This window comes from Ruditapes philippinarum, unplaced genomic scaffold (genome assembly GCF_026571515.1).
Source record: "Ruditapes philippinarum isolate M1 unplaced genomic scaffold, ASM2657151v2 ctg17787_1_1_1_1, whole genome shotgun sequence".
NCBI lineage: Eukaryota > Metazoa > Mollusca > Bivalvia > Venerida > Veneridae > Ruditapes > Ruditapes philippinarum.
In genome coordinates, this window is record NW_026862954.1 from 6,327 (window position 1) to 29,246 (window position 22,920).

The window sequence follows — 22,920 nt, forward strand, 5'->3', positions numbered from 1 at the left end:
GCGAAAATGTCGCATACTGTAAAGTGCGATGTCGAAATTAGGTTATACATATATAAACAATATAATAAAGTGTACAAGTTAGCCATAACTGTGCTCTTTTAGCATTCTAAATAGACATTTTCCATTCAATGATTTATTCTGATTAAAAGCCATAACAAAAGCTATATTTTACCTTGTCCATACATATTGTACCAGAAAGTTAAACATGATCCTGTAGTGGGTGTTAACTGATCACTCTTCAACCATGCCTTATCTCCAACTTTCCTCGGTGCACTTGTCTCAATAAATACATAGTAACCTGAAAATAATATCAAATCATTCTAAAAAATCTCGTTTATATCATAAAATGCAGCATAATTGTCTACTTTATGTCTCACATAAAGATTAAATTAGTATTTGTAAGACCATAAGTAATATAAATATAGGGGGCGTCCGTGGCCGAGTGGTTAAGGTCGTTGACTTCAAACCACTTGCCCCTCACCGCTGTGGTTAAAACTTTATTGCTATTCATTAAAGTTCATTGTAGGGATCTATCAATTTTTATTAAATATACTAAATACAAAAATGGTTGGAAAGAATACAATGATTCTCGTCAATTGTAACTAGCTTTATCTTACCTTATTTGCTCACCATTTTTCTTGTAATTATTTGATTACCCAACAAAATTTGTCAAAGAAAATGCCTGTAAGGTAATACAAAAGACTGTAAATACATGAATATATTAAACTAGTACCTGCAGCAGAATTGGTAGTATGATCATTGTGAGGCCCTGTTGTTGATGAAGGGGTACCTCCATTATCTCTTGTCCAGTCAAACTGATCACCTACAACATTTGTAAAACCACAGAGATCTTTCTCAAAGTTACATGATGCTGGGGCTGCACATGGCCCAGAAGTGACTTTGAAATCATCAATGGCAATGTCACTAGAGAATGTAGTCCCTCTGATTCCTTCAAATACAAGCTGTAACAAACAAATCACACACTATCATAAACCTATAATATGATAACACAATACTTACAAAATGTCTTTAGACTTGTTAACTATTATTTTTATGTATCAAAACCTCTATCTAGATGTGAAATAGTGTGACGTAGGCCACATTTTAGATAAGTATTAACATGGAAAAAGGAAAATAAGAGAAGACCTCACAGGATTGAATTACATGAATATTGATTAGAGAAAATTAAGCTTGTGAATCTTTATAAAATTTCCAGTACAAAGTTTGATAGAACTGCATTTACAACACAATCTATTTTCATGAATTTAAAAAAAAAAGGTGTATATAAATTACCTGATATGAAATCGAACTTTGAACTGTTGCTGTTCCACGAATCCACTTGTTTCCTTGGTTACCAGAGATAGTTAAGACGTCTCCAGTTATCTGACCATTAGACATAGTATGAACGATGAGTTTCCCCATACCTGTACCATACATGTGATAGTAAAACTGGACACACTCTCCATTGGTGGCTGGATAGCTGGGTGTCATTATACGTGCCCTGTCTCCCGTCTTCCTTGGAGCTGATGCCTCAATATACAAATAATGTCCTGAAACAAAAAAACAACATAGAAAATTTACTTGTGGCTAGTTAATATTAAGCAATGAGTGAGTTAAGTTTTGTAATCAAAGAAGGTACCTTATATAAAAAATTTTTTTTTAAATTATAACATTCATGAATATCAATATTTAGTATCAAATCTATTACAAAGAATGTGCAAACCTAGTACAATGTATTCTTTTCTTTAAATGTAACAAAAAATAGACACATTCACGATCACTTCACAGTTCTAATGAACTTCATCTAATCCAAAAAACTTCCATATCACATATTCTTTAAGAAAAAAAAGCATTATGCATCACTTTTGATGGGAAAAAAATGAAAATTAGATTATATTTCTAAGTTATCAATGTACTTTGATATAAAATCTTGGTATAAATGAAATTTACCTTGTCCAGTTTGGAAGGTGTGGTCAGTGGTTGGACCTGTTCCTGAACTTGTTGTCTTGTTGCCATTTAGTGTCCAATCAAAGTTATCTGTTGTGTCCTGTGTCCAACCACAAAGTCCAGACTCAAATGTGCAGGTCTCTGAAATTCATAGATAATAATTGTAAGAATTCTCAATTAATTTTAGATAAATTAAAAACAAAACCCTGAATCATTGATAGTATCTATACCTTTCATAACAAATAACATTTACAAAATGTACTTAAAAATTATGATAAGTTTTAAAAATATCTAGACTATAACTTAATGCAAAAGTGATTAATCATGTTGAAATACTACAAAATTTAATGTTTACTTAGAAATCATGTAAGTCTATATGTAAACAAATATCAAATATCTACAATTTGTAATACCAGCTGCATTAAACACAAAAAGGCAATTTCTTATGACAGTTGCTGACTAAAAATAATATGGAAATAAATCTGTTCAGGATGTCTCAGAGCAAGGTATTTAAACTATCAAATGGGATGAAAACTGTGTTTTACAGTTGTGGGGATTTTTTTTAACATGGTATTTAACACTTTTATGATTGTTATTTGTTTTAATGTAAACTTACTTGTCTTTGTGATAACAATTGACTGTGAACAGGGTACTGACTCTAGATATACATCATCTACAGCTATATCACCACGGTAACCACCTGTTGTTGTTCCTTCTATCATCATCTTAAAATCAGTTTTACTGACGTAGTTAAGACTTGCTTGTTGCCATTTGTTTCCTTGAGTACCAGATTTCGTCCAGAGTAATGTCTGCTGTCCCCCTGATATACTGTAGATGTTTAATTTCCCTATAGATCCACCATACATATGATACCAGAAGGAAAAGCATCTGCCCTGAATTTAAAGTAAGAAAAAAGTTTCAATAAATAAACATGAAAACTTTTTATTCTGCTTTTAACAGGATCAACATCTTTATGTAAAAGATCCATACATTTTATCCCCACACTAACCAATGACATATACTCTTATGTTTATGTTCATTTTACATTTTTTTAAAATCACTTCATGACAAAAGTAAAACAATATTTTGGTAAGCCCCAAAATGTTTCCGTTTTCTATTCATTTATATTTGCCTAAAAATCATTTAACATTATTCATCCATTTGATTTTATATGTAAAATAACCTTCAGGATATATTGAAGAGGTAAACAAGCATAAAACAAGAGCTGTCGGTAGGACAGCAACGCTGGACTATTCTAGTGCTTGAAAGTAAAAAATAATGCTTGATACAGTTACCTACTCCTGTAAAATATTTGAACTATTACAAAAACTTTAACGTAAATTCTAAGTCGAAAAAAGGGCATAATTCTGTCAAAATGCTTGATAGAGTTACCTCCTCCTGTCTACAGGTTGGTGTCATGATGGTGAACAAGTGTGCAAAGTTTCAAAGCCATATGTCAATGGACTTTGAAAATATTTGAACTATTACAAAAACTTTAACATAAGTGGTTACGCCGACGCGGACGCTCGGGTGACTACAATAGCTCTACTTATTCTTATCGAATAGTCAAGCTAAAAATATATATACAATGTAAATATGCATTTTTTACCTGTGGAGAAGTGCTAGGTATGATCTGAGTCATCAAATCAGCTTTGTCACCAGGTGTGTGTCGCCCAGACGCTTCTATATAAATGTATGATCCTGTCCCATACCCTGATTGACCAGCACTAGTATGGTCTCCTAGAGGACCGGTACCTTGGCTGGAGGTAGAGCCATTGATGCGTGACCAGTTAAACTGATCAGTGGTGCTTTGAATCCATTGACAGTAATCTGAGTCAAAGTTACATGTGACTGTTCCAAGTGATGCTACAAGAAAAATAAAATTAAAACTAGAACTATCACTAAATGTGATTAATACCCCCACAAGTCTGCTTCGGAAATGAGGATGTTACTAGTAACAGAATACCTTGTAATAGAATTGAAACATAGAGTTATGGTTGTGGGCAATTAAAGATAATTGTGGTTCATGTATGTTGCATTTCCTTTCAATGGTTGGCCATTGATAAAGTTTAATTGAATTACTCTGTAATAAGTCCAGAAAGACAAAGAAAAAGAACAAAGGGCAATAACTCTATAAATACTGAAGATAGAGTTATAGTTCTTGTGCACTGCACTTCCTCTTATTGTGCTCGACCATTGTATGAAGTTGTTTTGAATTCCAACCAGTACATTTTAAGTTATGCTCCGGACAAGGAAAAGTATCAAAGGGCAGTAACTCTGTATTTTGTCAAAATGGAGTTATGGCTCTTGTGCACTGCACTTCCTTTTAATGTCCTTGACAACTGTATGAAGTTGTACTGAATTCCAAACAGTAGTTTTCAAGTTATGCTCTGGACAAGGAAAAGTAACAAAGGGCAATAACTCTGTAATTAGTCAAGATGGAGTTATGGTTCTTGTGCACTGCACTTCCCCTTATTGTGCTTGACCATTGTATGAAGTTGTTTTGAATTCCAACCAGTAGTTTTCAAGTCATGCTCTGGACAAGGAAAAGTAACAAAGGGCAGTAACTCTGTAATTAGTCAAGATGGAGTTATGGTTCTTATGCACTGTACTTCCTCTCAATGTGCTTGACCATTGTATGAAGTTATAATGAATTCCAACAATAAGTCTTCAAGTTATGGTCCGGACAAAAGAAAGCAATGGAAAAGTAACAAAGGGCAATAACTCTGTAATTAGTCAAGATGGAGTTATGGTTCTTGTGCACTGCACTTCCCCTTATTGTTCTTGGCCATTGTATGAAGTTGTTTTGGATTCCAACCAGTAGTTTTAAAGTCATGCTCTGGACAAGGAAAAGAAACAAAGGGCAGTAACTCTGTAATAAGTCAAAATGGAGTTATGGTTCTTGTGCACTGCACTTCCTCTCAATGTGCTGGACCATTGTATGAAGTTATAATGAATTGCAACAATTAGTCTTCAAGTTATGGTCCGGACAAAAGAAAGCAATGGTAAAGTAATAAAGGGCAATAACTCTGTAATTACTTTAGATAGAGTTATGGTTCTTATGCACTGCACTTCCTCTCAATGTGCTTGACCATTGTATGTAGTTATATTGAATTCCAACCATTAGTCTTCAAGTTATGGTCCAGACAAAAAAAAGAAGGCGATGGAAAAGCAACAAAGGGCAATAACTCTGTAATTACTTTAGATAGAGTTATGGTTCTTGTGCACTGCACTTCCCCTTATTGTGTTTGACAATTGTATGAAATTGTTTTGAATTCCAACCAGTAGTTTTCAAGTTATGCCACGGACAAGGAAAAGTAACAAAGGGCAATAACTCTGTAATTAGTCAAGATAGATTTATGCTTCTTACGCACTGCACTTCCTCTCAATGTGCTTGACCATTGTATGTAGTTATATTGAATTCCAACCATTAGTCTTCAAGTTATGCTCCGAACAAGGAAAATGCAACGGACAAAATAAAAAAGCAATGAAAAAGCAACAAAGGGCAATAACTCTGTAATTACTTTAGATAGAGTTATGGTTCTTGTGCACTGCACTTCCCCTTATTGTGTTTGACAATTGTATGAAGTTGTTTTGTATTCCAACCAGTAGTTTTCAAGTTATGCCCCGGACAAGGAAAAGTAACAAAGGGCAATAACTCTGTAATTAGTCAAGATAGAGTTATGGTTCTTGTGCACTGCACTTCCTCTCAATGTGCTTGACCATTGTATGTAGTTATATTGAATTCCAACCATTAGTTTTCAAGTTATGCTCCGGACAAGGAAAATGCAACGGACGTCTGGACCGACCGACCGACCGACCAACCGACCGACCGACCACCGGGTGACTCCTATATACCCCCCCAAACTTCGTTTTTGGGGGTATAATTAACACCATTTAACTTCAGACACAAATGTATTTTTCTTCAAGACTTGTCTAAAATGTATATATTTTCCCTGCAAAATTTATCTATAACACAGCCATTAGACTAGACACAAAAATTGGCAATTGCCTTTAACTTAAGGAAAAAAAAATCTAAATTTGGTTCAGCGATCAATCTTTATTATTAATTTATTAACAAAATAACTATAGAAAAAAGGTCATGTGCAGTTATTGAAGGAAAGGGTGATAATTGTAAGCTTACATTTACTTGGTTGAGAGTTATCTGGAAATTGTGTACATCCACCATCAACTAATGCTGTATCATCAATAGCAATGTCTCCTCTATAACCCTTCCCTCTAATTCCTTCAAATATTATCTGAAACAGACACAGATTTGCCTTGTTAACCTATTGCAGCCTTTATGTATTCAATGTTTATGAAACTCTCATTACAGACTGATTAAATTATAAAGAAAGTTTTAAAAAAAAATACACCAGAATTTATAGAATAAATAACATCTCTGTTTTGTCTTTTTACATAAGAACACTGTTTGTTTGTAACTCATACTCTATAAACAAGTACTTTTCTATTTAGAAATAATGTAATATAACATTTTCCATAAGAAATAACCAAGCCTTAACCAATATTCTGCTGGAACAGAAAGTGAACTGTCCTTGCCACCAGTATAGAGCTAGGCCTGTCTGCACATTTGTGTTCTATACTGTAGGTAGTTTATGTTTTGTATTTTGATGTGGAAATTTCTTTAACTTTAAATGGACCACTCAAAATTCACAAAAGTCAATGATTAAGATAGCTAAGAGTGTTATTTCTAATGCATCAACATTTCGAAAGTAAATACCTCATATGGGTTTGATGTATACTGGGAAGTGAGATTGAATGATCCCTGCTCCCAATTGTTTGGATTCTCTCCAGACATTGTCCATTTCAATGCTTCCGAGGAGAAAGCTGATGATGAGGCGTTGGTCAGAACGTAAACATTGAGAGATCCAATGTCAGCACCATACATGTAGAAGTAAAAGTTGAAACATTTTGGTCCTGACGGTGGATAAACCTTACTGATCAGCCTTGCCTTGTCACCTTTAACCCTAGGGGCACTTGTTTCAATAAACATGTAGTATCCAGAGTTGGTTCCTTGTGTGTGATCTGTACTTGGTCCAGTAAATGAACTGCCTGTTTTCCCACGAGATCTTAAAGCTACATTAAATAAATTTCATAAAAACAGAAATGGCGACAATTTATAAATAAATTTGGTTTCATATCGACTCCAGATTTTATTTTGGTGTCAAGACAACCAAAATAAGTTTTATAAGCATAAACAAGAGGGCCATGATGGCCCTAAGGTCGCTCACCTGTATATAGCCCCCCCCCCAAACGTTGCAGGGCCAATTTAACCAAAGGGCTTTTATTTGCACAAACTTGGTAGACACCCATAAGAAGATGTTTCATGCTAAACATCTAAGCTCTAGCTCATTGGGCTATTTAAAAGAAGATTTTTTTTAAGTTTTTACTATACACATATAGTTAAAAACAATGACACCCCTGGGGCCGGGCCAGTTATGACCCCAGGGTTTTTATTTGAACAAACTTTGTAGACACTTACTAGAATATGTTTCATGCCTAATATCTAAACTCTAGCTATTTGGGTTTTTTCAAAGAAGATTTTAAGTTTTTGCTATACACATATAAGGAAAATCAATGACCCCGGGGCGGGGCCAATTTTGACCCAAGGTCTTTTATTTGAACAAACTTTGTAGACACTCACTAAAAGATGTTTCATGCTTAATATCTTAACTCTAGCTATTTGGGTTTTTCCAAAAAAGATTTTTTAAGTTTTTGCTATACACATATAAGGAAAATCAATGACCCCCGGGGCGGGGCCAATTTTGACCCCAGGGCTTTTATTTGAACAAACTTGGTAGACACCTATTAGAACATGTTTGATGCTAAATATCTTAACCATAGCTCTTTGAGTTCTTTAAAAGAAGATTTTTTAAGTTTTTACTATATGCATATATAGGGAAAATCAATGACCCCCGGGGCGGGGTCAATTTTGACCCCAGGGCTTTTATTTGAACAAACTTGGTAGACACTTATTAGAACATGTTTCATGCTAAATATCTTAGCTCTAACTCTTTTGGTTCTTTAAAAGAAGATTTTTTAAGTTTTTACTATATGCATATAGGGAAAATCAATTACCCCCTGGGGCGGGGCCAATTTTGACCCCAGGGTTTTTCTTTGAACAAACTTGGTAGACACCTATTAGAACATGTTTGATGCTCAATATCTTAGCCATAGCTCTTTGAGTTCTTTAAAAGAAGATTTTTTAAGATTTTACTATATGCATATAGGGAAAATCAATGACCCCCGGGGCGGGGCCAATTTTGACCCCAGGGCTTTTATTTGAACAAACTTGGTAGACACTCACTAGAAGATGTTTCATGCCAAATATCTAAGCTCTAGCTCTTATGGTTTTTTAAAAGAAGATATTTAAAGTTTTTTCTTTCGGTTGCCATGGCAACCAGAGTTCTGCATGGAATTAAATTCTTTGAACAATTTTTAAAGGTGACCACCAAAGGAACATTCCTGTGAAGTTTGGATGAAATTGGCCTTGTGGTTTATGAGGAGATGTCATTTAAAGTAAAAGTTTACGGACGACGGACGACGGACGGACGCCGGACGAAAAGCGATCACAAAAGCTCACCCTGTCACTTTGTGACAGGTGAGCTAAAAATGGGCAAACTCATTGTGGCGAAATCGGAAGTACAATAATAATCATTTCTGTTTGCATGAGAAACTCCGCCCTCGGTTCATCCGTACATCAATATTAAAACAACAAACATGACTATGTGCAGCAGTTCTAATCTAACGGTATATTTCCGCATTGTAACGGATGTTTCATACAAATTTAATCCTTTTTATGAGATGATTACTTTTTTCTGAACCACAGGCCTAGTTCACCGTGAAGCTAAAACGTTAAAAGTGTGTTTGCACAAGAAAATCTCATATTTACTGTGTTCCGGACAGCGACTATAACAATGTAACGAAGCGCATACACGAGCTGATTATTGTCTTCATTTGCATGCTAAAATTCGTATACGAACTTTAGTGTTACCGTGGGGTTTTCCGTTTAAAATCCTTATTTATGAACAATATTTGATGAGATTTACAACATAACTGTTAAAAAGTTTTATGAAACTGTATAATGCTTGTTTTTTAGGCTGACGGCAAAATATTTTTACATATTTATTTAATGTAACTTTAACCAATCAAAATCATCCCCTTGGTTTATGTTCTTCCAGAAACATGCATCTTTCTCAAAGTCACATTTGTCTCCTGTACAATTATAAATGTATACATTTGTTTTTAAAAAAGATAATTAGCCTATAGTCATTGGTTAAAAAAATCTAGATTAAACATATGATCCTATGACATTATAGAAAGATTCAAAATGATTTTTATATCAGGCTAAAAAATAATAATTTTTTTTTTCTTCAAAATTTGTCTGTTCAAAAGAATATCAGTGACTTAAAATAAGATTGAAAATAAAATCTGTCTCTCAACATAATGAGCATCAATTAAGTAAGAACCAAATAAATAACAGATAGTTATATCTTACAAATATTTATAACAATTTTTACAAACCTTGTCCACTACAAGCCCCATTTGAGATAGAGACATCATCTATTGCTATATCACCATGGTAACCTTTTCCTCTAATTCCTTCAAACACAATCTGGAAATAAACAAATGCTGCTGCATTATGACTTTATATTGCAATTTTCACAGTCATATTATTACATTGCTTAACTTCAAATGCTTTATTACATTAAAGTAAGCAAGTAAAATGTCAAATGCTTTATTACATTAAAGTAAGCAAGTAAAATGTAAAATGTCCCACACTTAGGACATGCCATTTTCTATCTACTCTGAACATGCTTGATTCTATAATGTACAGCCCAATTTTAGATTTATTTAATTTAATTTGCTTTATCTTTATACCTCTACAAATAAGGATAAAACATCAAAATATATAGCAGACCAAGCTCATTATACAAAGCATACAATAATTAATTGTGCATACCTTGTATTGACCACTAGGGTTAGCAGTGACAGCTGCTTGTCTACATGCATTACCCTGGTTTAGTGAACGTGTCCATATTAGGTTTCTCTTAGAGGGCTGTTGACTGTTAACAAGATATACATTCAGTGTGTTGACATCAACTCCAAACATATGTGTCCAAAACTTGACACACACAGGGGCTGAACTCTAAAAATATAACAGAAATATTATACTGATTAAAATCCAGTTATTAATGCTTATCTCTGGGAAAAGATATAAAATGACAAGCAACTTTTAACTAGATAAGCGGTCTTTGGCAGATGCACCCAATTGCCAATCAATCTATAAGCATAGTACTTTTACCATATATTTGACAAAAGATAATACAAAGCTTATCTTCCATTGCTTGTCCTAGCTTTTTTTAAGTACATGTAATACAAGAGCGATCAGTAATCACATGTGTCGCCTCATGATGGCCAATTTCATGTTGGGACAAATTTTGTGACAGACGGACAGACAGACGGACAGTGCACAACTAGACTAACCACTTTGTACTGATCATTCCTGTACAGTTTGGATAAAATTGCACCAGTAGTTTATGAGGAGTAGTCCGGACAAGCTTTTGCGTATCTGGCAACACACAGAAAAAAACACCTTTTTATCAAAGGGCCATAACTCGGCCAAAAATCATTCAACCGGAAAACCCGTGCAATATGTGCAAGGACTTGAGCTACAGATCAATCCTGTAAAGTTTCATTGAAACTGCATAAGTGGTATAAGAGAAGTAGTCTGGACAAACTTTAAAAATAAAGTTTATTAAAGGGCCATAACTCAAACAAAAATCATTGAACCGGAAAATGCTGACAATATGCACAACTAGACATGGTACTGATCATTCCTGAAAAGTTTGGATGAAATTGCACCAGTAGTTGATGAGGAGTAGTCCGGACAAGCTTTTGTGTATCTGGCAACACACAGAAAAAGAAACCTTTTTATCAAAGGGCCATAACTCGGCCAAAACTCATTCAACCGGAAAACCCGTGCAATATGCGCAAGGACTTGAGCTACAGATCAATCCTGTAAAGTTTCATTGAAATTGCATTAAAGGTATAAGAGAAGTAGTCCGGACAAACTTTAAAATTAAAAATTATTAAAGGGCCATAACTCTGACAAAAATCATTGAACCGGAAAATCCTGACAATATGCACAACTAGACTTGGTACTGATCATTCCTGTAAAGTTTGGATGAAATTGCACCAGTAGTTTATGAGGAGTAGTCCGGACAAGTTTTGTGACGGACGGACGGACAGACGGACAGACAGACAGACAGACGGACAGACAGACGACGGAGAAGTGATCCCTATATGTCGCCACTACTCCGTAGAGGCGACACAAAAAGGCATACTTAAACACTGTCAATATTGATATGCCTGATGGCATGAAATTAGAAATTTTAATAAGGAGCTTAAAATGCAGTACAAATCTGCAGTTTCTTGTAATCACTCTTCCATCATCATTAACAAAACCTTATTTTAAAATTCATAATAAGACTTCTTTAGAAGAGTATGCAAATCTTATCAGATATGTCAATTTCACTATTCAAGCGATGACTAGTAATATATAATATATTCTATCCTTTAAACAACTTAGAATTTTATTTCACAAGGAAATCTTATTTATAAACTTTTTATCCTTGTTATGTGTATATATTATTAACCTGTGGTGTGTAGTTTGGTGTAGGAATTCTAGCAGTGTCATTTGGTTGCCTTGGTGCTGATGTTTCAATGTAGATATAATGTCCAGTTCGGGTTCCGGTAGTGTGATCAGAAGGTGGTCCTGTACTGGCTGAGCCAGTACCACCAGATTTCCAAGTCCAGTCAAAGTTGGGTGTGTCAGATTGGTCCTGTACGTAGTTGCAAATTGAGCTCTGCTCAAAGTCACAAGTCATAGCTGTGTTAGAAATTGAACATGTTGGTTAATGATAAATAAAAAAAATAATCACTTCAATAAAATGTTTTAACAGATATATGAAGTCATATACAAATCATATTAAAGTATCTTACCTGCTTGTTTGCAAGCTCCTAAAGACATTCTGATATCATCTAGAGCAATGTCACCACGGTAACTGATTCCTCGTAGAGCTTGGAATATAACCTGAAAAGCAGAGTCTATCATCTTTACAAACATAACATTTTTTTCCATTTTTAAAGGAATAACAATGTATTGAAAGAAATGAAAAAGCCTAAAAGCAATGTTCAATTTTCTTGGTTTTACTTCATTTTTCATAGTATATTTAGGCATGTCAGTTAATACATCAATTCACATTTGGTCAATTACTGATCAGCAATGAATAAAATAACTCTTGAAAGAACTTAACATCTATAAAACGACTTATTGTAGATGTTTCTTTTATTGTATCAAAAACTGAATACAATGTTAACCATACCTGAAAAAAAGTTGTTAATTAAAGAAAGGAACTGACATGCTTGCAAACTGTTCAACTGAAAGATAGTGTACCTTGTAGCTAGGTGAAGATAGTGCTATTGTAACTTCCCCAAGTATCCACTTGTTCCCTTGGTTACCAGTTTGTTTCCAAATATTGGTTCCAAGACCTTGTACAGTACTTGACTTCAGGTAGACTAGAAGTGTATTGACATGGGTACCGTACATATGGTACCAGAAGCTCAGACAGCGGGTTTGAGTCTCGCGTATGACAGGGCTCTGAAGTATGGCCGTGTCATTTGGCTTGCGTGGTGCAGATGTTTCAATAAAGATATACCAACCATTGGCTGAAAATATTGATAGAATATTGACATGGAGAATAAAACTTTTAGAAAAATTACAGCAAATACAAAAAAAAAAAAACAAGTCTGTTTCAATGTGAAAATCTCAAATATGTGTGACCATCAGAAGCATTAAAAACAACAAAAGATATGAAAATTGTGAACTCTGTCTGATTGAGTCCATTTGCATAGAGAAAAAATTTGGTTTCAAATATGAAATCTTTAAAAAATGGATTGGAATAGAGTTTATTTAACAATATGCTAACGTTTTCCAGTTGTGTGGTCATTTGTTGGCCCAGTAGATTTGGAACCTGTTGGTCCTTGTGTTCTTGTCCAGTCAAAGTTATCATCTGGAGATTGGGCCCACATACAAAATCCTTGCTCAAAGTTACAGTCATATTTTGTTAAAGCTGAAAATAACACAGATAATCTTTTGAAGCTCTAGAAAGAGTAAAAAAAAAAAAAACATTTTCTTTTTCACTGTAATATAAATAATGAATGAAGATTTTGTATTGTTTCCAAACCAACAGGCTGAAACTTGGAAATTCTTTTCCAGTAGTGTACAAACCTTGTCAAAAATGTGTCATTTCATGCATGATATATATATATATAATGAACAATTAGGGAAACTGCTAAAACAGTTTTATAAACAAATAAATGAAGATCTTATATAATAAGTGTAACACATCTTTAAGTTTATCAATACTCATCCAGTATATCATTAAAGCAGTATTAGAGTATAGTACAATACTACATACTTGGTGTTGAGCCAACAGTAACTGTGGTAACAGAACCTGGTGTTGTTGACACTGTTGTTTGTCCATTTGGATTAGCTGCTACTGGACTTACTGAAATAATGACATGTCCAGTATAATAGTAACACAGAATAGAATACCATACTATATGGGTACACATTTTATAAGTTTATATTAAACATACAATTACCATAAAGTTCATTTTAGCACATTTTTAAAGTTTAACAGAGTAACTCCTTTTGTTAAAAAAAAAAAAAACAAATACAACAACAAAAGAAAAACAACAAAAACAGTGACAAAAACAAAACACTACAGTACTACATGTACATATAATTTTTTTTTTAAATTGGACTGAACTAGTGAAATCATTTTTAATAAACAGAAGAGACAAACCCTTTTGTTTGTTATTTACTATAAAAGAATTAGAAATATCATTAGATTAAAGTTGTTATATATTCATGCATATATATTGTTGTAAAAATTAATCTAAGAATGAAAAGAAATAATTCACAGTGTTTACTGTATAAGAACAGGATTCATTATACATGTATGTCTACCATGTTAACTGTGAGAATAAGAAATATATTGTATATTATTCTTTTCTTACTGAATAATAAATATCCATATTCCTTGTTAATTAATATAAAAATAAAAGAAGAATAAGGATTTCATTCCTTGTTTATTAAAAAAAGTATAAATGCAGACATACTTGAACAGGAAGATGCTGTAAATGAGATATCATCTATTGCCATATCACTAAGATATGAGCTTCCTCTAACACCTTCTATTACAACCTACAATGTCAAAAGAAATAATCAACATAAAGCTTCTTCCATAAATAGTAATCCAACATTTTGAAAGGCAAATTAAAAATGGCCAGTCAACATCATTCTAAATGTTCCAGTAAGTTCTGTCATTTTTTTTTTATAAAACAACAAAAATCTTATTCCAGTAATGATTGCACATATTTTTCAACATAATGAGACCCCCTCCCACAAATGATGTACATATATTTAAATGCATTATTATCAAATATAAAAAAGCATTTCTATTTAAATACCCTGTACGGTTTGCTACTTTTAATTCCAATTTGACCATTTTGCCAGGCTTGTGCTTGACTGCCGCCGGTAAGCCTCCACAATGTCTGGTTTGTTGTGCCGGTAACCAGATATACTGACAGCTGACCAATACCAGAACCATACATGTGGTACCAGAAGTTCATACAACTACCAGTTGTTGGATTAAACTGCTGGGTTGTAACATGTGCTGTATCTCCCTTTACTTGAGGAGCACTTGCCTCGATAAATATATACTTCCCTAAAAGGATATACAATTAATAATAATAATCATACCTTTCAACAATTTTTTTTTTTCAGAAATGTGAAAAAAGTCTTTGTTGACAGCAAGTCTCTTAAGTAGGTAATGGAATTAATAATAAAGGACTATAAAATGATAGCTTTACAATTTATTTACATACATTTACACTTGTTGGTGGTATCTGTAGAACAAGTATGACTTCATGTTTACAAACATTACCGATTCAACCATATTGAATAAAGTTCTTGCAATTAATAACTCTATATTCCTTTTATATACTATGACTCATTGATAACGGAACAGAAATGCTAATTTACACATACCAATGCATGAAACATGACACACCTACCTGTGTTATCATTGTGGGTGTGATCATTCTGTGGTCCTGTATATTTGCTTGACGTCCCTCCATTTCCTATCAGCCAATCAAAATCATCTGTTCTTAGATTGGTCCATGTACACATAGTGCCATCGTCAAAGTTACAATTACCTATGAAAAAAACAACAACAATTACCTATGAAAAAAACAACAACAATTACCTATGAAAAAAACAACAACAAAGTTTTTTTAAAAAAAAAATCTTCATTTCAAAATCATATCATTGATAAAGAAAAAGATAAGAATTTACTTGGGAAATTTAGTAATAGATTTTTGTCATCAAGTATTTAGCCTATCTCTGAACCTAATGTTAGAGAACAAAAAGTCTAAATGTAATAAAAAAGAAAAAAAAAGAAAATGTATACCAAGTAATCAGATATATAATTATATTTGACCTGGTAATGTACATCCTCCACTTATTATAGAAATATCATCAATTGCCATATCACTCTGGTAACCAGTGCCTACAATGCCCTCAAACATTAATGTATAGTTAGAACTTTGTGGAATTGTAACTTGTGCCAGTTGCCAGGCAATTCCCTGGTTTCCAGTTTTGGTCCAGATTCGTTGTGGTCTTGTTCCCTGTCTAAGAATTACATTTAGTGTTCCCATACTTGCACCATTCATATTGTACCAGAAGTTAAGACAGCCTCCTCTAGATAAAGAGTAACTAGGGGAGAGAAGTTGTGCTGCGTCTCCTCTACGACGAGGTGAACTTGCTTCAATATACATGTAATGACCTGAAGAAAAAAAATATACACAATTTAGCTTATTTATGAACATTAAAATTGGCACAGCTTATTACGATAATAGATAAAACGGAAACCTTAAAAGTTTGAAATGGTAAAATTAAAAATGTTGCAGTTTGGTTTAATTGTTCAAATAAAATCAATAACAAATAGCATATAATTTTCCCTTTTATGATCTGTTTCTTGTAAAACTACAGTATTGTTTATGCTGCATGTATGACAGTATTCACCATGAAATACAAATATGAAGTAATATAAGGATATATAAGTTTTACCTCTATTGGTACCATATGTATGGTCATTGCGAGGTCCTGTTCCAGAAGACGAGGTGCCCCCGACAGATCTTGACCAATCAAATACATCAGTCTTAACCTGAGTGTAACCACATAGACCAAGCTCAAAGTCACACTTAGCTCCAGCTGAAATAAGAACAAATCACTTAAATACCTTTGCCTTATACCCAGTGAATGTATTGTATGTCCAGTGTAACAAAGTCAAAGCAATTAGTATAATTGTATACAGTGTAACTTCCGAAAACCGAACACCCATGGGACTTGTCAAAAAGTTCGGATTTCAGAGGTTTCCGGAATTCAGAGGTTTATGATAATGTGGACAAGACTAAGCCACTTAACATCACTAAATGTCAAGGAAGATGTTGCCATTACTGTAATATCATATATAATAGTCTTTCAATCAAGATTAAAATGTGAATGAAAGAATACATTTTTATCTTACCCGCAAATGCTTTTGAATTTCTATCAGTTTGTAGAAATGTTGACATTATTTGCATAAACTTACATATCGTCCGATGGTAGTTAATTAATTATTACATCAAATGCAGTAAAATCCCTAAAGACGTTTGATGCATACATTGTCCAATTAATTGTCATTTAATCCGCTAATAAACACTTCAAATTAACTGACCGCCGTAAATTACTTTGATTAACCGCATCACTTCTAACATACCATGTCATAGTTTGTGATTTTAAACGCGTGTCAAATTACACGATCACCGCTAATTAGTAAACAATCGATAGGGAGATTAAATCTTCCTGCAGGGTAAACATTCTCAATTTACAATGTATTTCACACCTTTGGATATTTCCGGTTTTTGGAGGTAAAATTGCATTGATTTGACTCTAATGTTACGAAAATATCGTCCGGAATTCAGAATTTAGAAGTTCCGGAATTCAGAAGTATTATATTAATAGAAAATAGAAGGAAAAAAATCGGGACCGAAAAAATTGTTCGGTTTTTAGAAGTTTCCGGATTTCAGAAGTTCCGGAATTCGGAAGTTACACTGTACTTACGTGCTTGTTGACATGGTTGAGTGGAGAATGAAATGTCATCAATGGCTATATCACCACGGTAACTTGTCCCTCTTACTCCCCCAAACACTATCTGTAATTATAAAATTTTCTTTGTATGATTCCATATTCTTTTCTTTATTAATGATAAGTTCAAAATAGAAAAGTAAGCAGATGGTGGCTGTGGTTTTTTCTCATTTAATTGGGAAGAGGGCTTAGCTTCTTGATTTTGGGAAGATTTATTGCTAAAATTGCTAGTTTGGGAAGCAAAGTGAATTGATTAATTTCAAACCTTTGGGAAAACTGTATTAAGAAAATTTCTTTTGGGAAGAAGCCTTTAACAGGCCTCTATTACATAAGGTGAAAAATCACTTGTTGGTCATATGCTCCATTTTCTTCCTATCATTTACATGTTGTTGTTTTTTATCTGTACAAATGTAATTGTAACTTTATATGTCATGATAATTTCTATATCTATTATTAAAGCTTCTTAATAAAAATACTAACTTAATACTAACTTAATTCCCACTTTACCTGGAAGGAAGCTCCTTGTGTGCTTGTTATATCAACAGTTTGGAAATGCCACTGATTGTTGATAGTTCCAGTATGGCTCCAGACTGGAGTTCCAATCTGTCTCCCAAATTTGGCATATACATTTAGTGTATTGACATCGGGTCCATACATGTGGTACCAGAATCTCAGGCATTGAGCGTTGGCACGTGGAGGAATAGATGGACTGTTTAGTCTAGCAGTATCATTAAGTCGTCTTGGACTTGATGTCTCAATGAAAGCATAATGACCTTGAGCTGAAGTAGAAAAAAGATGGTGAAAAATTTCAACACTTACATTGATTTCAATCATTTAAATTATATAAATAATTCAAATTTAATAATTAACTAAACATTCATTCTAAAGCTTACTAATGCTGATGAACACTCACTTAGTATGTAAAACTTTAATGCATAAAGATACACATTATAGTTTTGATTTTATCTGTCATTATAGTCAACTAACTTGCAATCTGGATGAAAGGCTCATTTCCCCTTTAGCCAGGAAAATGCCCAGGAGTTTTCTGGCAGATTGCTGCTATAAACAATTATCAATTAAAAGAAAATACTGGCACCGACCCCTTAATTTAAATTTCAGGACAAAATTATGATAAATATATATCATTATAATTATATAACAGTTACAAACCTGTTCCAAGTGTGTGATCTACTGAAGGTCCTGTCTGTCCTGATGAAGTAGGACCAGTGGCCCTTGTCCAGTCAAATTTATCATCTTTAGATTGTGCCCACTGACAGAAATCTCTCTCAAATGTACAGTCCAGTCTAGATGGGGGCACTGTAAGAAAATTTACCTTTCAATCTGACTCTTTTTAGTACAAACAGTATATACATGTATTAAATAATGAAAGGTCTAAAAAACCTTACAGACACCTCTGATCTTATGCTTTAAAAAATTATCTTGTTGCATAATAGTTTATAATACATACGTAAATAATGTGTATATAATGTAGAAATGGTGTGCATTCTATCCCTAAAATTGCATTTGTTTCTTACCATGCCAAGTCTTATATCTACTTCTAAATAAATGATAAACATAATTGATATATTACCTGTGGGTGGGGTAGTGGATCCAGTTGATGGATAGTAAGTTGTTTGCATTGCTGATGTGGCTGCTGTTGGTGGTTGAACTGGAAAAAATATCAATTTGACATTTTAAAATCACATGATTATTTATTTGTGTAATATTATATCACAACTTTTTATTTTTTAAAAGCTAAAAATCAAGAAATGGTCTTTATATCTTTTCTCAATACACATATGAAGTTTATAGATTTAGTTAAAAATTATCAAAATCTCAAACATCATTTTGGCAATTTTTTATTAATTAAATATTTTTAAATTCATTTCAGTTAATATCTATTTTTTACCTATCTTAGGTACATTTTTCATTTTGTAACAGAAAGATGCTAATGCATAAAAAAACAGCATGTTGTGGCTAGGACTCAAACTCATGACTACCCACTTAGAGTGACAACGCTCTAGACCACTGAGCCAACTGAATGATTCCCTGATGCGGTAATCAGAGGTTGTACTTAAAGTTTTGGAAGTAGACGTGCACTCAATTGTAACACCTAAAAATTGACAAAGAACGCCATAATTCATAAAGTAAATGTAGGTGAAGTATTATTACTTACTCAAGCATGGAGAGTTTGTAAATGATATATCATCAAGAGCGATGTCACCTTGGTAACCATTGCCTCTCACAGCTTCAAATATAATCTACAAAAAATCAAAAAACAATTTCACAACTCCATTACAAACAAGAGGGCCATGATGGCCCTAGATCGCTCACCTGAATTATCAAACTCATCCAAACAATTACCTAGACAAGCATTCTGACCAAGTCTCATGACAGGTGAGTCAAAAATGTGACCACTACAGTGTTGACAAGGATTATCCATATTTGAGCAGTGCGACCTAGTTTTTTACCCAGGTGACACATATTCAAACTTGACCTAGAAATCATCAAAACAAACTTTCAGACCAATTTCTAGGATACTTGGATCAAAATAGTAGCAACTAGAGTGTTAACAAGATTTTTCTATTTTTAGCTCCGGTGACCTAGTTTCACATGCGATTTCGAACTCATCCAAGCAATTACCTAGACAAACATCCTGACCAAGTTTGATGATAATTGAGTCGAAAATGTGACCACTAGAATGTTAACAAGGTTTTTCCATATTTGGGCGGTGTGACCTAGTTTTTCATCCAAGATGACCCATGTTCGATCTTGACTTAGAAATCATCAAAACAAACTTTCAGACCAATTAACAGAATATTTGGATCACAACAGTAGCCACTAGAGTGTTAACAAGATTTTTTCTATTTTTAGCTCCTGTGACCTAGTTTTTCATCCGAAATGTCCCATGTTCGATTTATTCCCAGCAATGACCTAGACAAGTTTCCTGACCAAGTTTGATGACAATTGAGTCAAAATTGTGACCACTAGAGTGTTAACAAGGTTTTTCTATTTTTAGCTCCTGTGACCTAGTTTTTCATCCGAGATGACCCATGTTCGAACTCATCCGAGCTATCACCTAGACAAGCATCTTGATCAAGTTTGATGATGATTGATGCAAAAATGTGACCGCTAAAGTGTTAACAAGGTTTTTCTATTTTTAGCTCTGGTGACCTACTTTTTCATCCGAGATGACCCATGTTCGAACTCATCCAAGCTATCAACTAGATAAGCATCCTGACCAAGTTTGATGATGATTGATGCAAAAATGTGACCACTAGAGTGTTCACAAGGTTTTTCTATTTATAGCTCCGGTGACCTAGTTTTTCATCCGAGATGACCCATATTCGAACTCATCCGAGCTATTATCTAAACAAGCATCCTGACAAAGTTTGATGATGATTGGGTCAAAAATGTGACCACTAGAGTGGTCACAAGGTTTTTCTATTTTTAGCTCCTGTGACCTAGTTTTTCATCAGAGATGACCCATGTTCGAACTCATCCAAGCAATTGACTAGACAAGCATTCTGACCAAGTTTGATGATGATTGGTTCAAAAATGTGACCACTAGAGTGTTCACAAGGTTTTTTCTATTTATAGCTCCTGTGACCTACTTTTTCATCCGAGATGACCCATGTTCGAACTCATCCAAGCTATCACCTAGACAAACATCCTGACCAAGTTTGATGATGATTGGGTCAAAAATGTGACCTCTAGAGTGTTCACAAGGTTTTTCTATTTTTAGCTCTTGTGACCTAGTTTTTCATCCGAGATGACCCATGTTCGAACTCATCCGAGCTTTCAACTAGATAAGCATCCTGACCAAGTTTGATGATGATTGAGGCAAAAATGCGACCGCTAGAGTGTTCACAAGCAATTGTGGACGGCCGGACGGACGACGGACGACGGACGACGGACATTCACCGATCCTAAAAGCTCACCCTGAGCAAGCTCAGGTGAGCTAAAAAGGGTTAACTCTTTATTCTTAGTTAAAGGTTTTCATTATATCAATATTGGGACTTTTAGTTATTAATAAGTTCTTATAAATCCAGAAACAAATTCCAAGTTTGATAACAATAATCAGAATAAAATAAATATGCAAAGATCTAATTCACTGATATGGATTTGAAAGACTAATAAATACTGTTATACCATGCAACTTTCAAAGAAAAAAAAACAATTTACAGATGTTTTGCAAGGATAAAAATTCAACACTGTAGATTCTCACATAGAACGGCACTTTGCTTGAGAAGGCAACTTGTCCATTGATCCATGCTGTGCCCTTGTCTTGTCCTAATTGCCATATTGTTGTACTACTGTTGGTATTATTTGCTGGTACCACTTTCACACTAAGGCTTCCAAGGTTACTACCATGCATGTTGAACCAGAAATTCACACATTTAGGCTGGGTAGGGGCAAACTTTAAACTTTTAAGATCAGCTTTACCTCCAGGCTTTCTTGGAGCTGATGCCTCAATAAATACGTATTGTCCTATATAAAAGTAACAATAAATTTATTCATATCAAACAGTACATAAACAAGTTCTCAAGAACAGTGAAATTTTAAAATAATAATGGTGAAAATGTTAGACCATTTATGGAGATTTGAGATACAATTGTATTTGAATGTGTCTTTTTTTGTGACATTTTTTTACTATCAAGTTGAAGTATCTTGTGAGATACTGTGACAAAAATAATTTGTACCTTAAAGTAAGTAATAATTTCATAACATGCATGTCATATGAATGAAGGCAAAAAACAGCACACATGTTGTTAAAAAAACGTTTACATGAAGTTTTCTTTTTTCTATATATTAAAAGCATCAATTAACACTATATTATGCTATACACATAAATAAAATCAATGACCCCCGGGGCAGGGCCAATTTTGACCCAAGGGCTTTTATTTGAAAAAAAAAACATTGTAGACACTTACTAGAAGATGTTTCATGCTTAGTATCAAAACTCTAGCTATTTGTTTTTTTTTTCAAAGAATTTTTAATTTAAAGTTTTTACTGTACACATATATGGAAAATCAATGACCCCCGGGGCAGGGCCAATTTTGACCCCAGGGCTTTTATTTGAACAAACTTGATAGACACCTATTAGAAGATGTTTCATGCTAAATATCTTAGCTATCTAACAGAGTTTTTCATCTAAGATAACCCATGTTCCTACTTATTCGAGCTAGACAAGCACCCTGACAAAGTTTGATGATGATTGAGCCAAAAATGTGACCGCTAGAGTGTTAATAAGATTTTTCTATTTTTAGCTCCAGTGACCTAGTTTTTCATCCGAAAACCCATGTTCAGTCTCATCGGAACTATCACCTAGGCAAGTATCCTGACCAAGTTTGATGATGATTGAGGCAAAAATGTGACCGCTACAGTGTTAACAAGGTTTTTCTATTTTAAGCTCCAGTGACCTCGTTTTTCATCTGAGATGACATATTTTCGAACTTATCTAAGCTATCACATAGACAAGCATCCTGACAAAGTTTGATGGAAATTCGAAGATCCTGAAAGCTCACCCTGAGCAAGCTCAGGTGAGCTAAAAAGAAGAACATACATGTATATCAGTAATTCTATTTAAACTCACTTTTATAAGATAAGTTCTAGTCCTGATCGACACATGATAACATGTGATAGATAATAGTGGTGTTTTTACCTGTGTCATGTGAAACTTAATCGTTTTG

General features: G+C 33.9%; 1 protein-coding gene across 1 annotated transcript; it reads right to left on the minus strand.

Moving 5' to 3' along the window:
* Positions 1-733: 733 nt before the first annotated feature.
* LOC132720731 (MAM and LDL-receptor class A domain-containing protein 2-like) lies at positions 734-21,718 on the minus strand (the record flags this gene model as incomplete). The annotated part of the gene is given in 26 exon segments (XM_060704927.1): positions 734-962; positions 1,294-1,550; positions 1,951-2,088; positions 2,564-2,840; positions 3,557-3,813; positions 6,092-6,206; positions 6,689-7,037; positions 9,108-9,183; positions 9,493-9,583; positions 9,932-10,117; positions 11,628-11,860; positions 11,974-12,064; positions 12,428-12,699; positions 12,960-13,103; positions 13,452-13,541; positions 14,158-14,242; positions 14,509-14,765; positions 15,115-15,255; positions 15,540-15,884; positions 16,169-16,312; positions 17,204-17,294; positions 17,735-18,006; positions 18,398-18,544; positions 18,819-18,896; positions 19,404-19,488; positions 21,456-21,718. Coding segments are annotated over 26 exon segments (4,713 nt in total), but the record flags the coding sequence as incomplete, so codon positions are not given.
* Between the last annotated feature and the right edge of the window lie 1,202 nt (positions 21,719-22,920).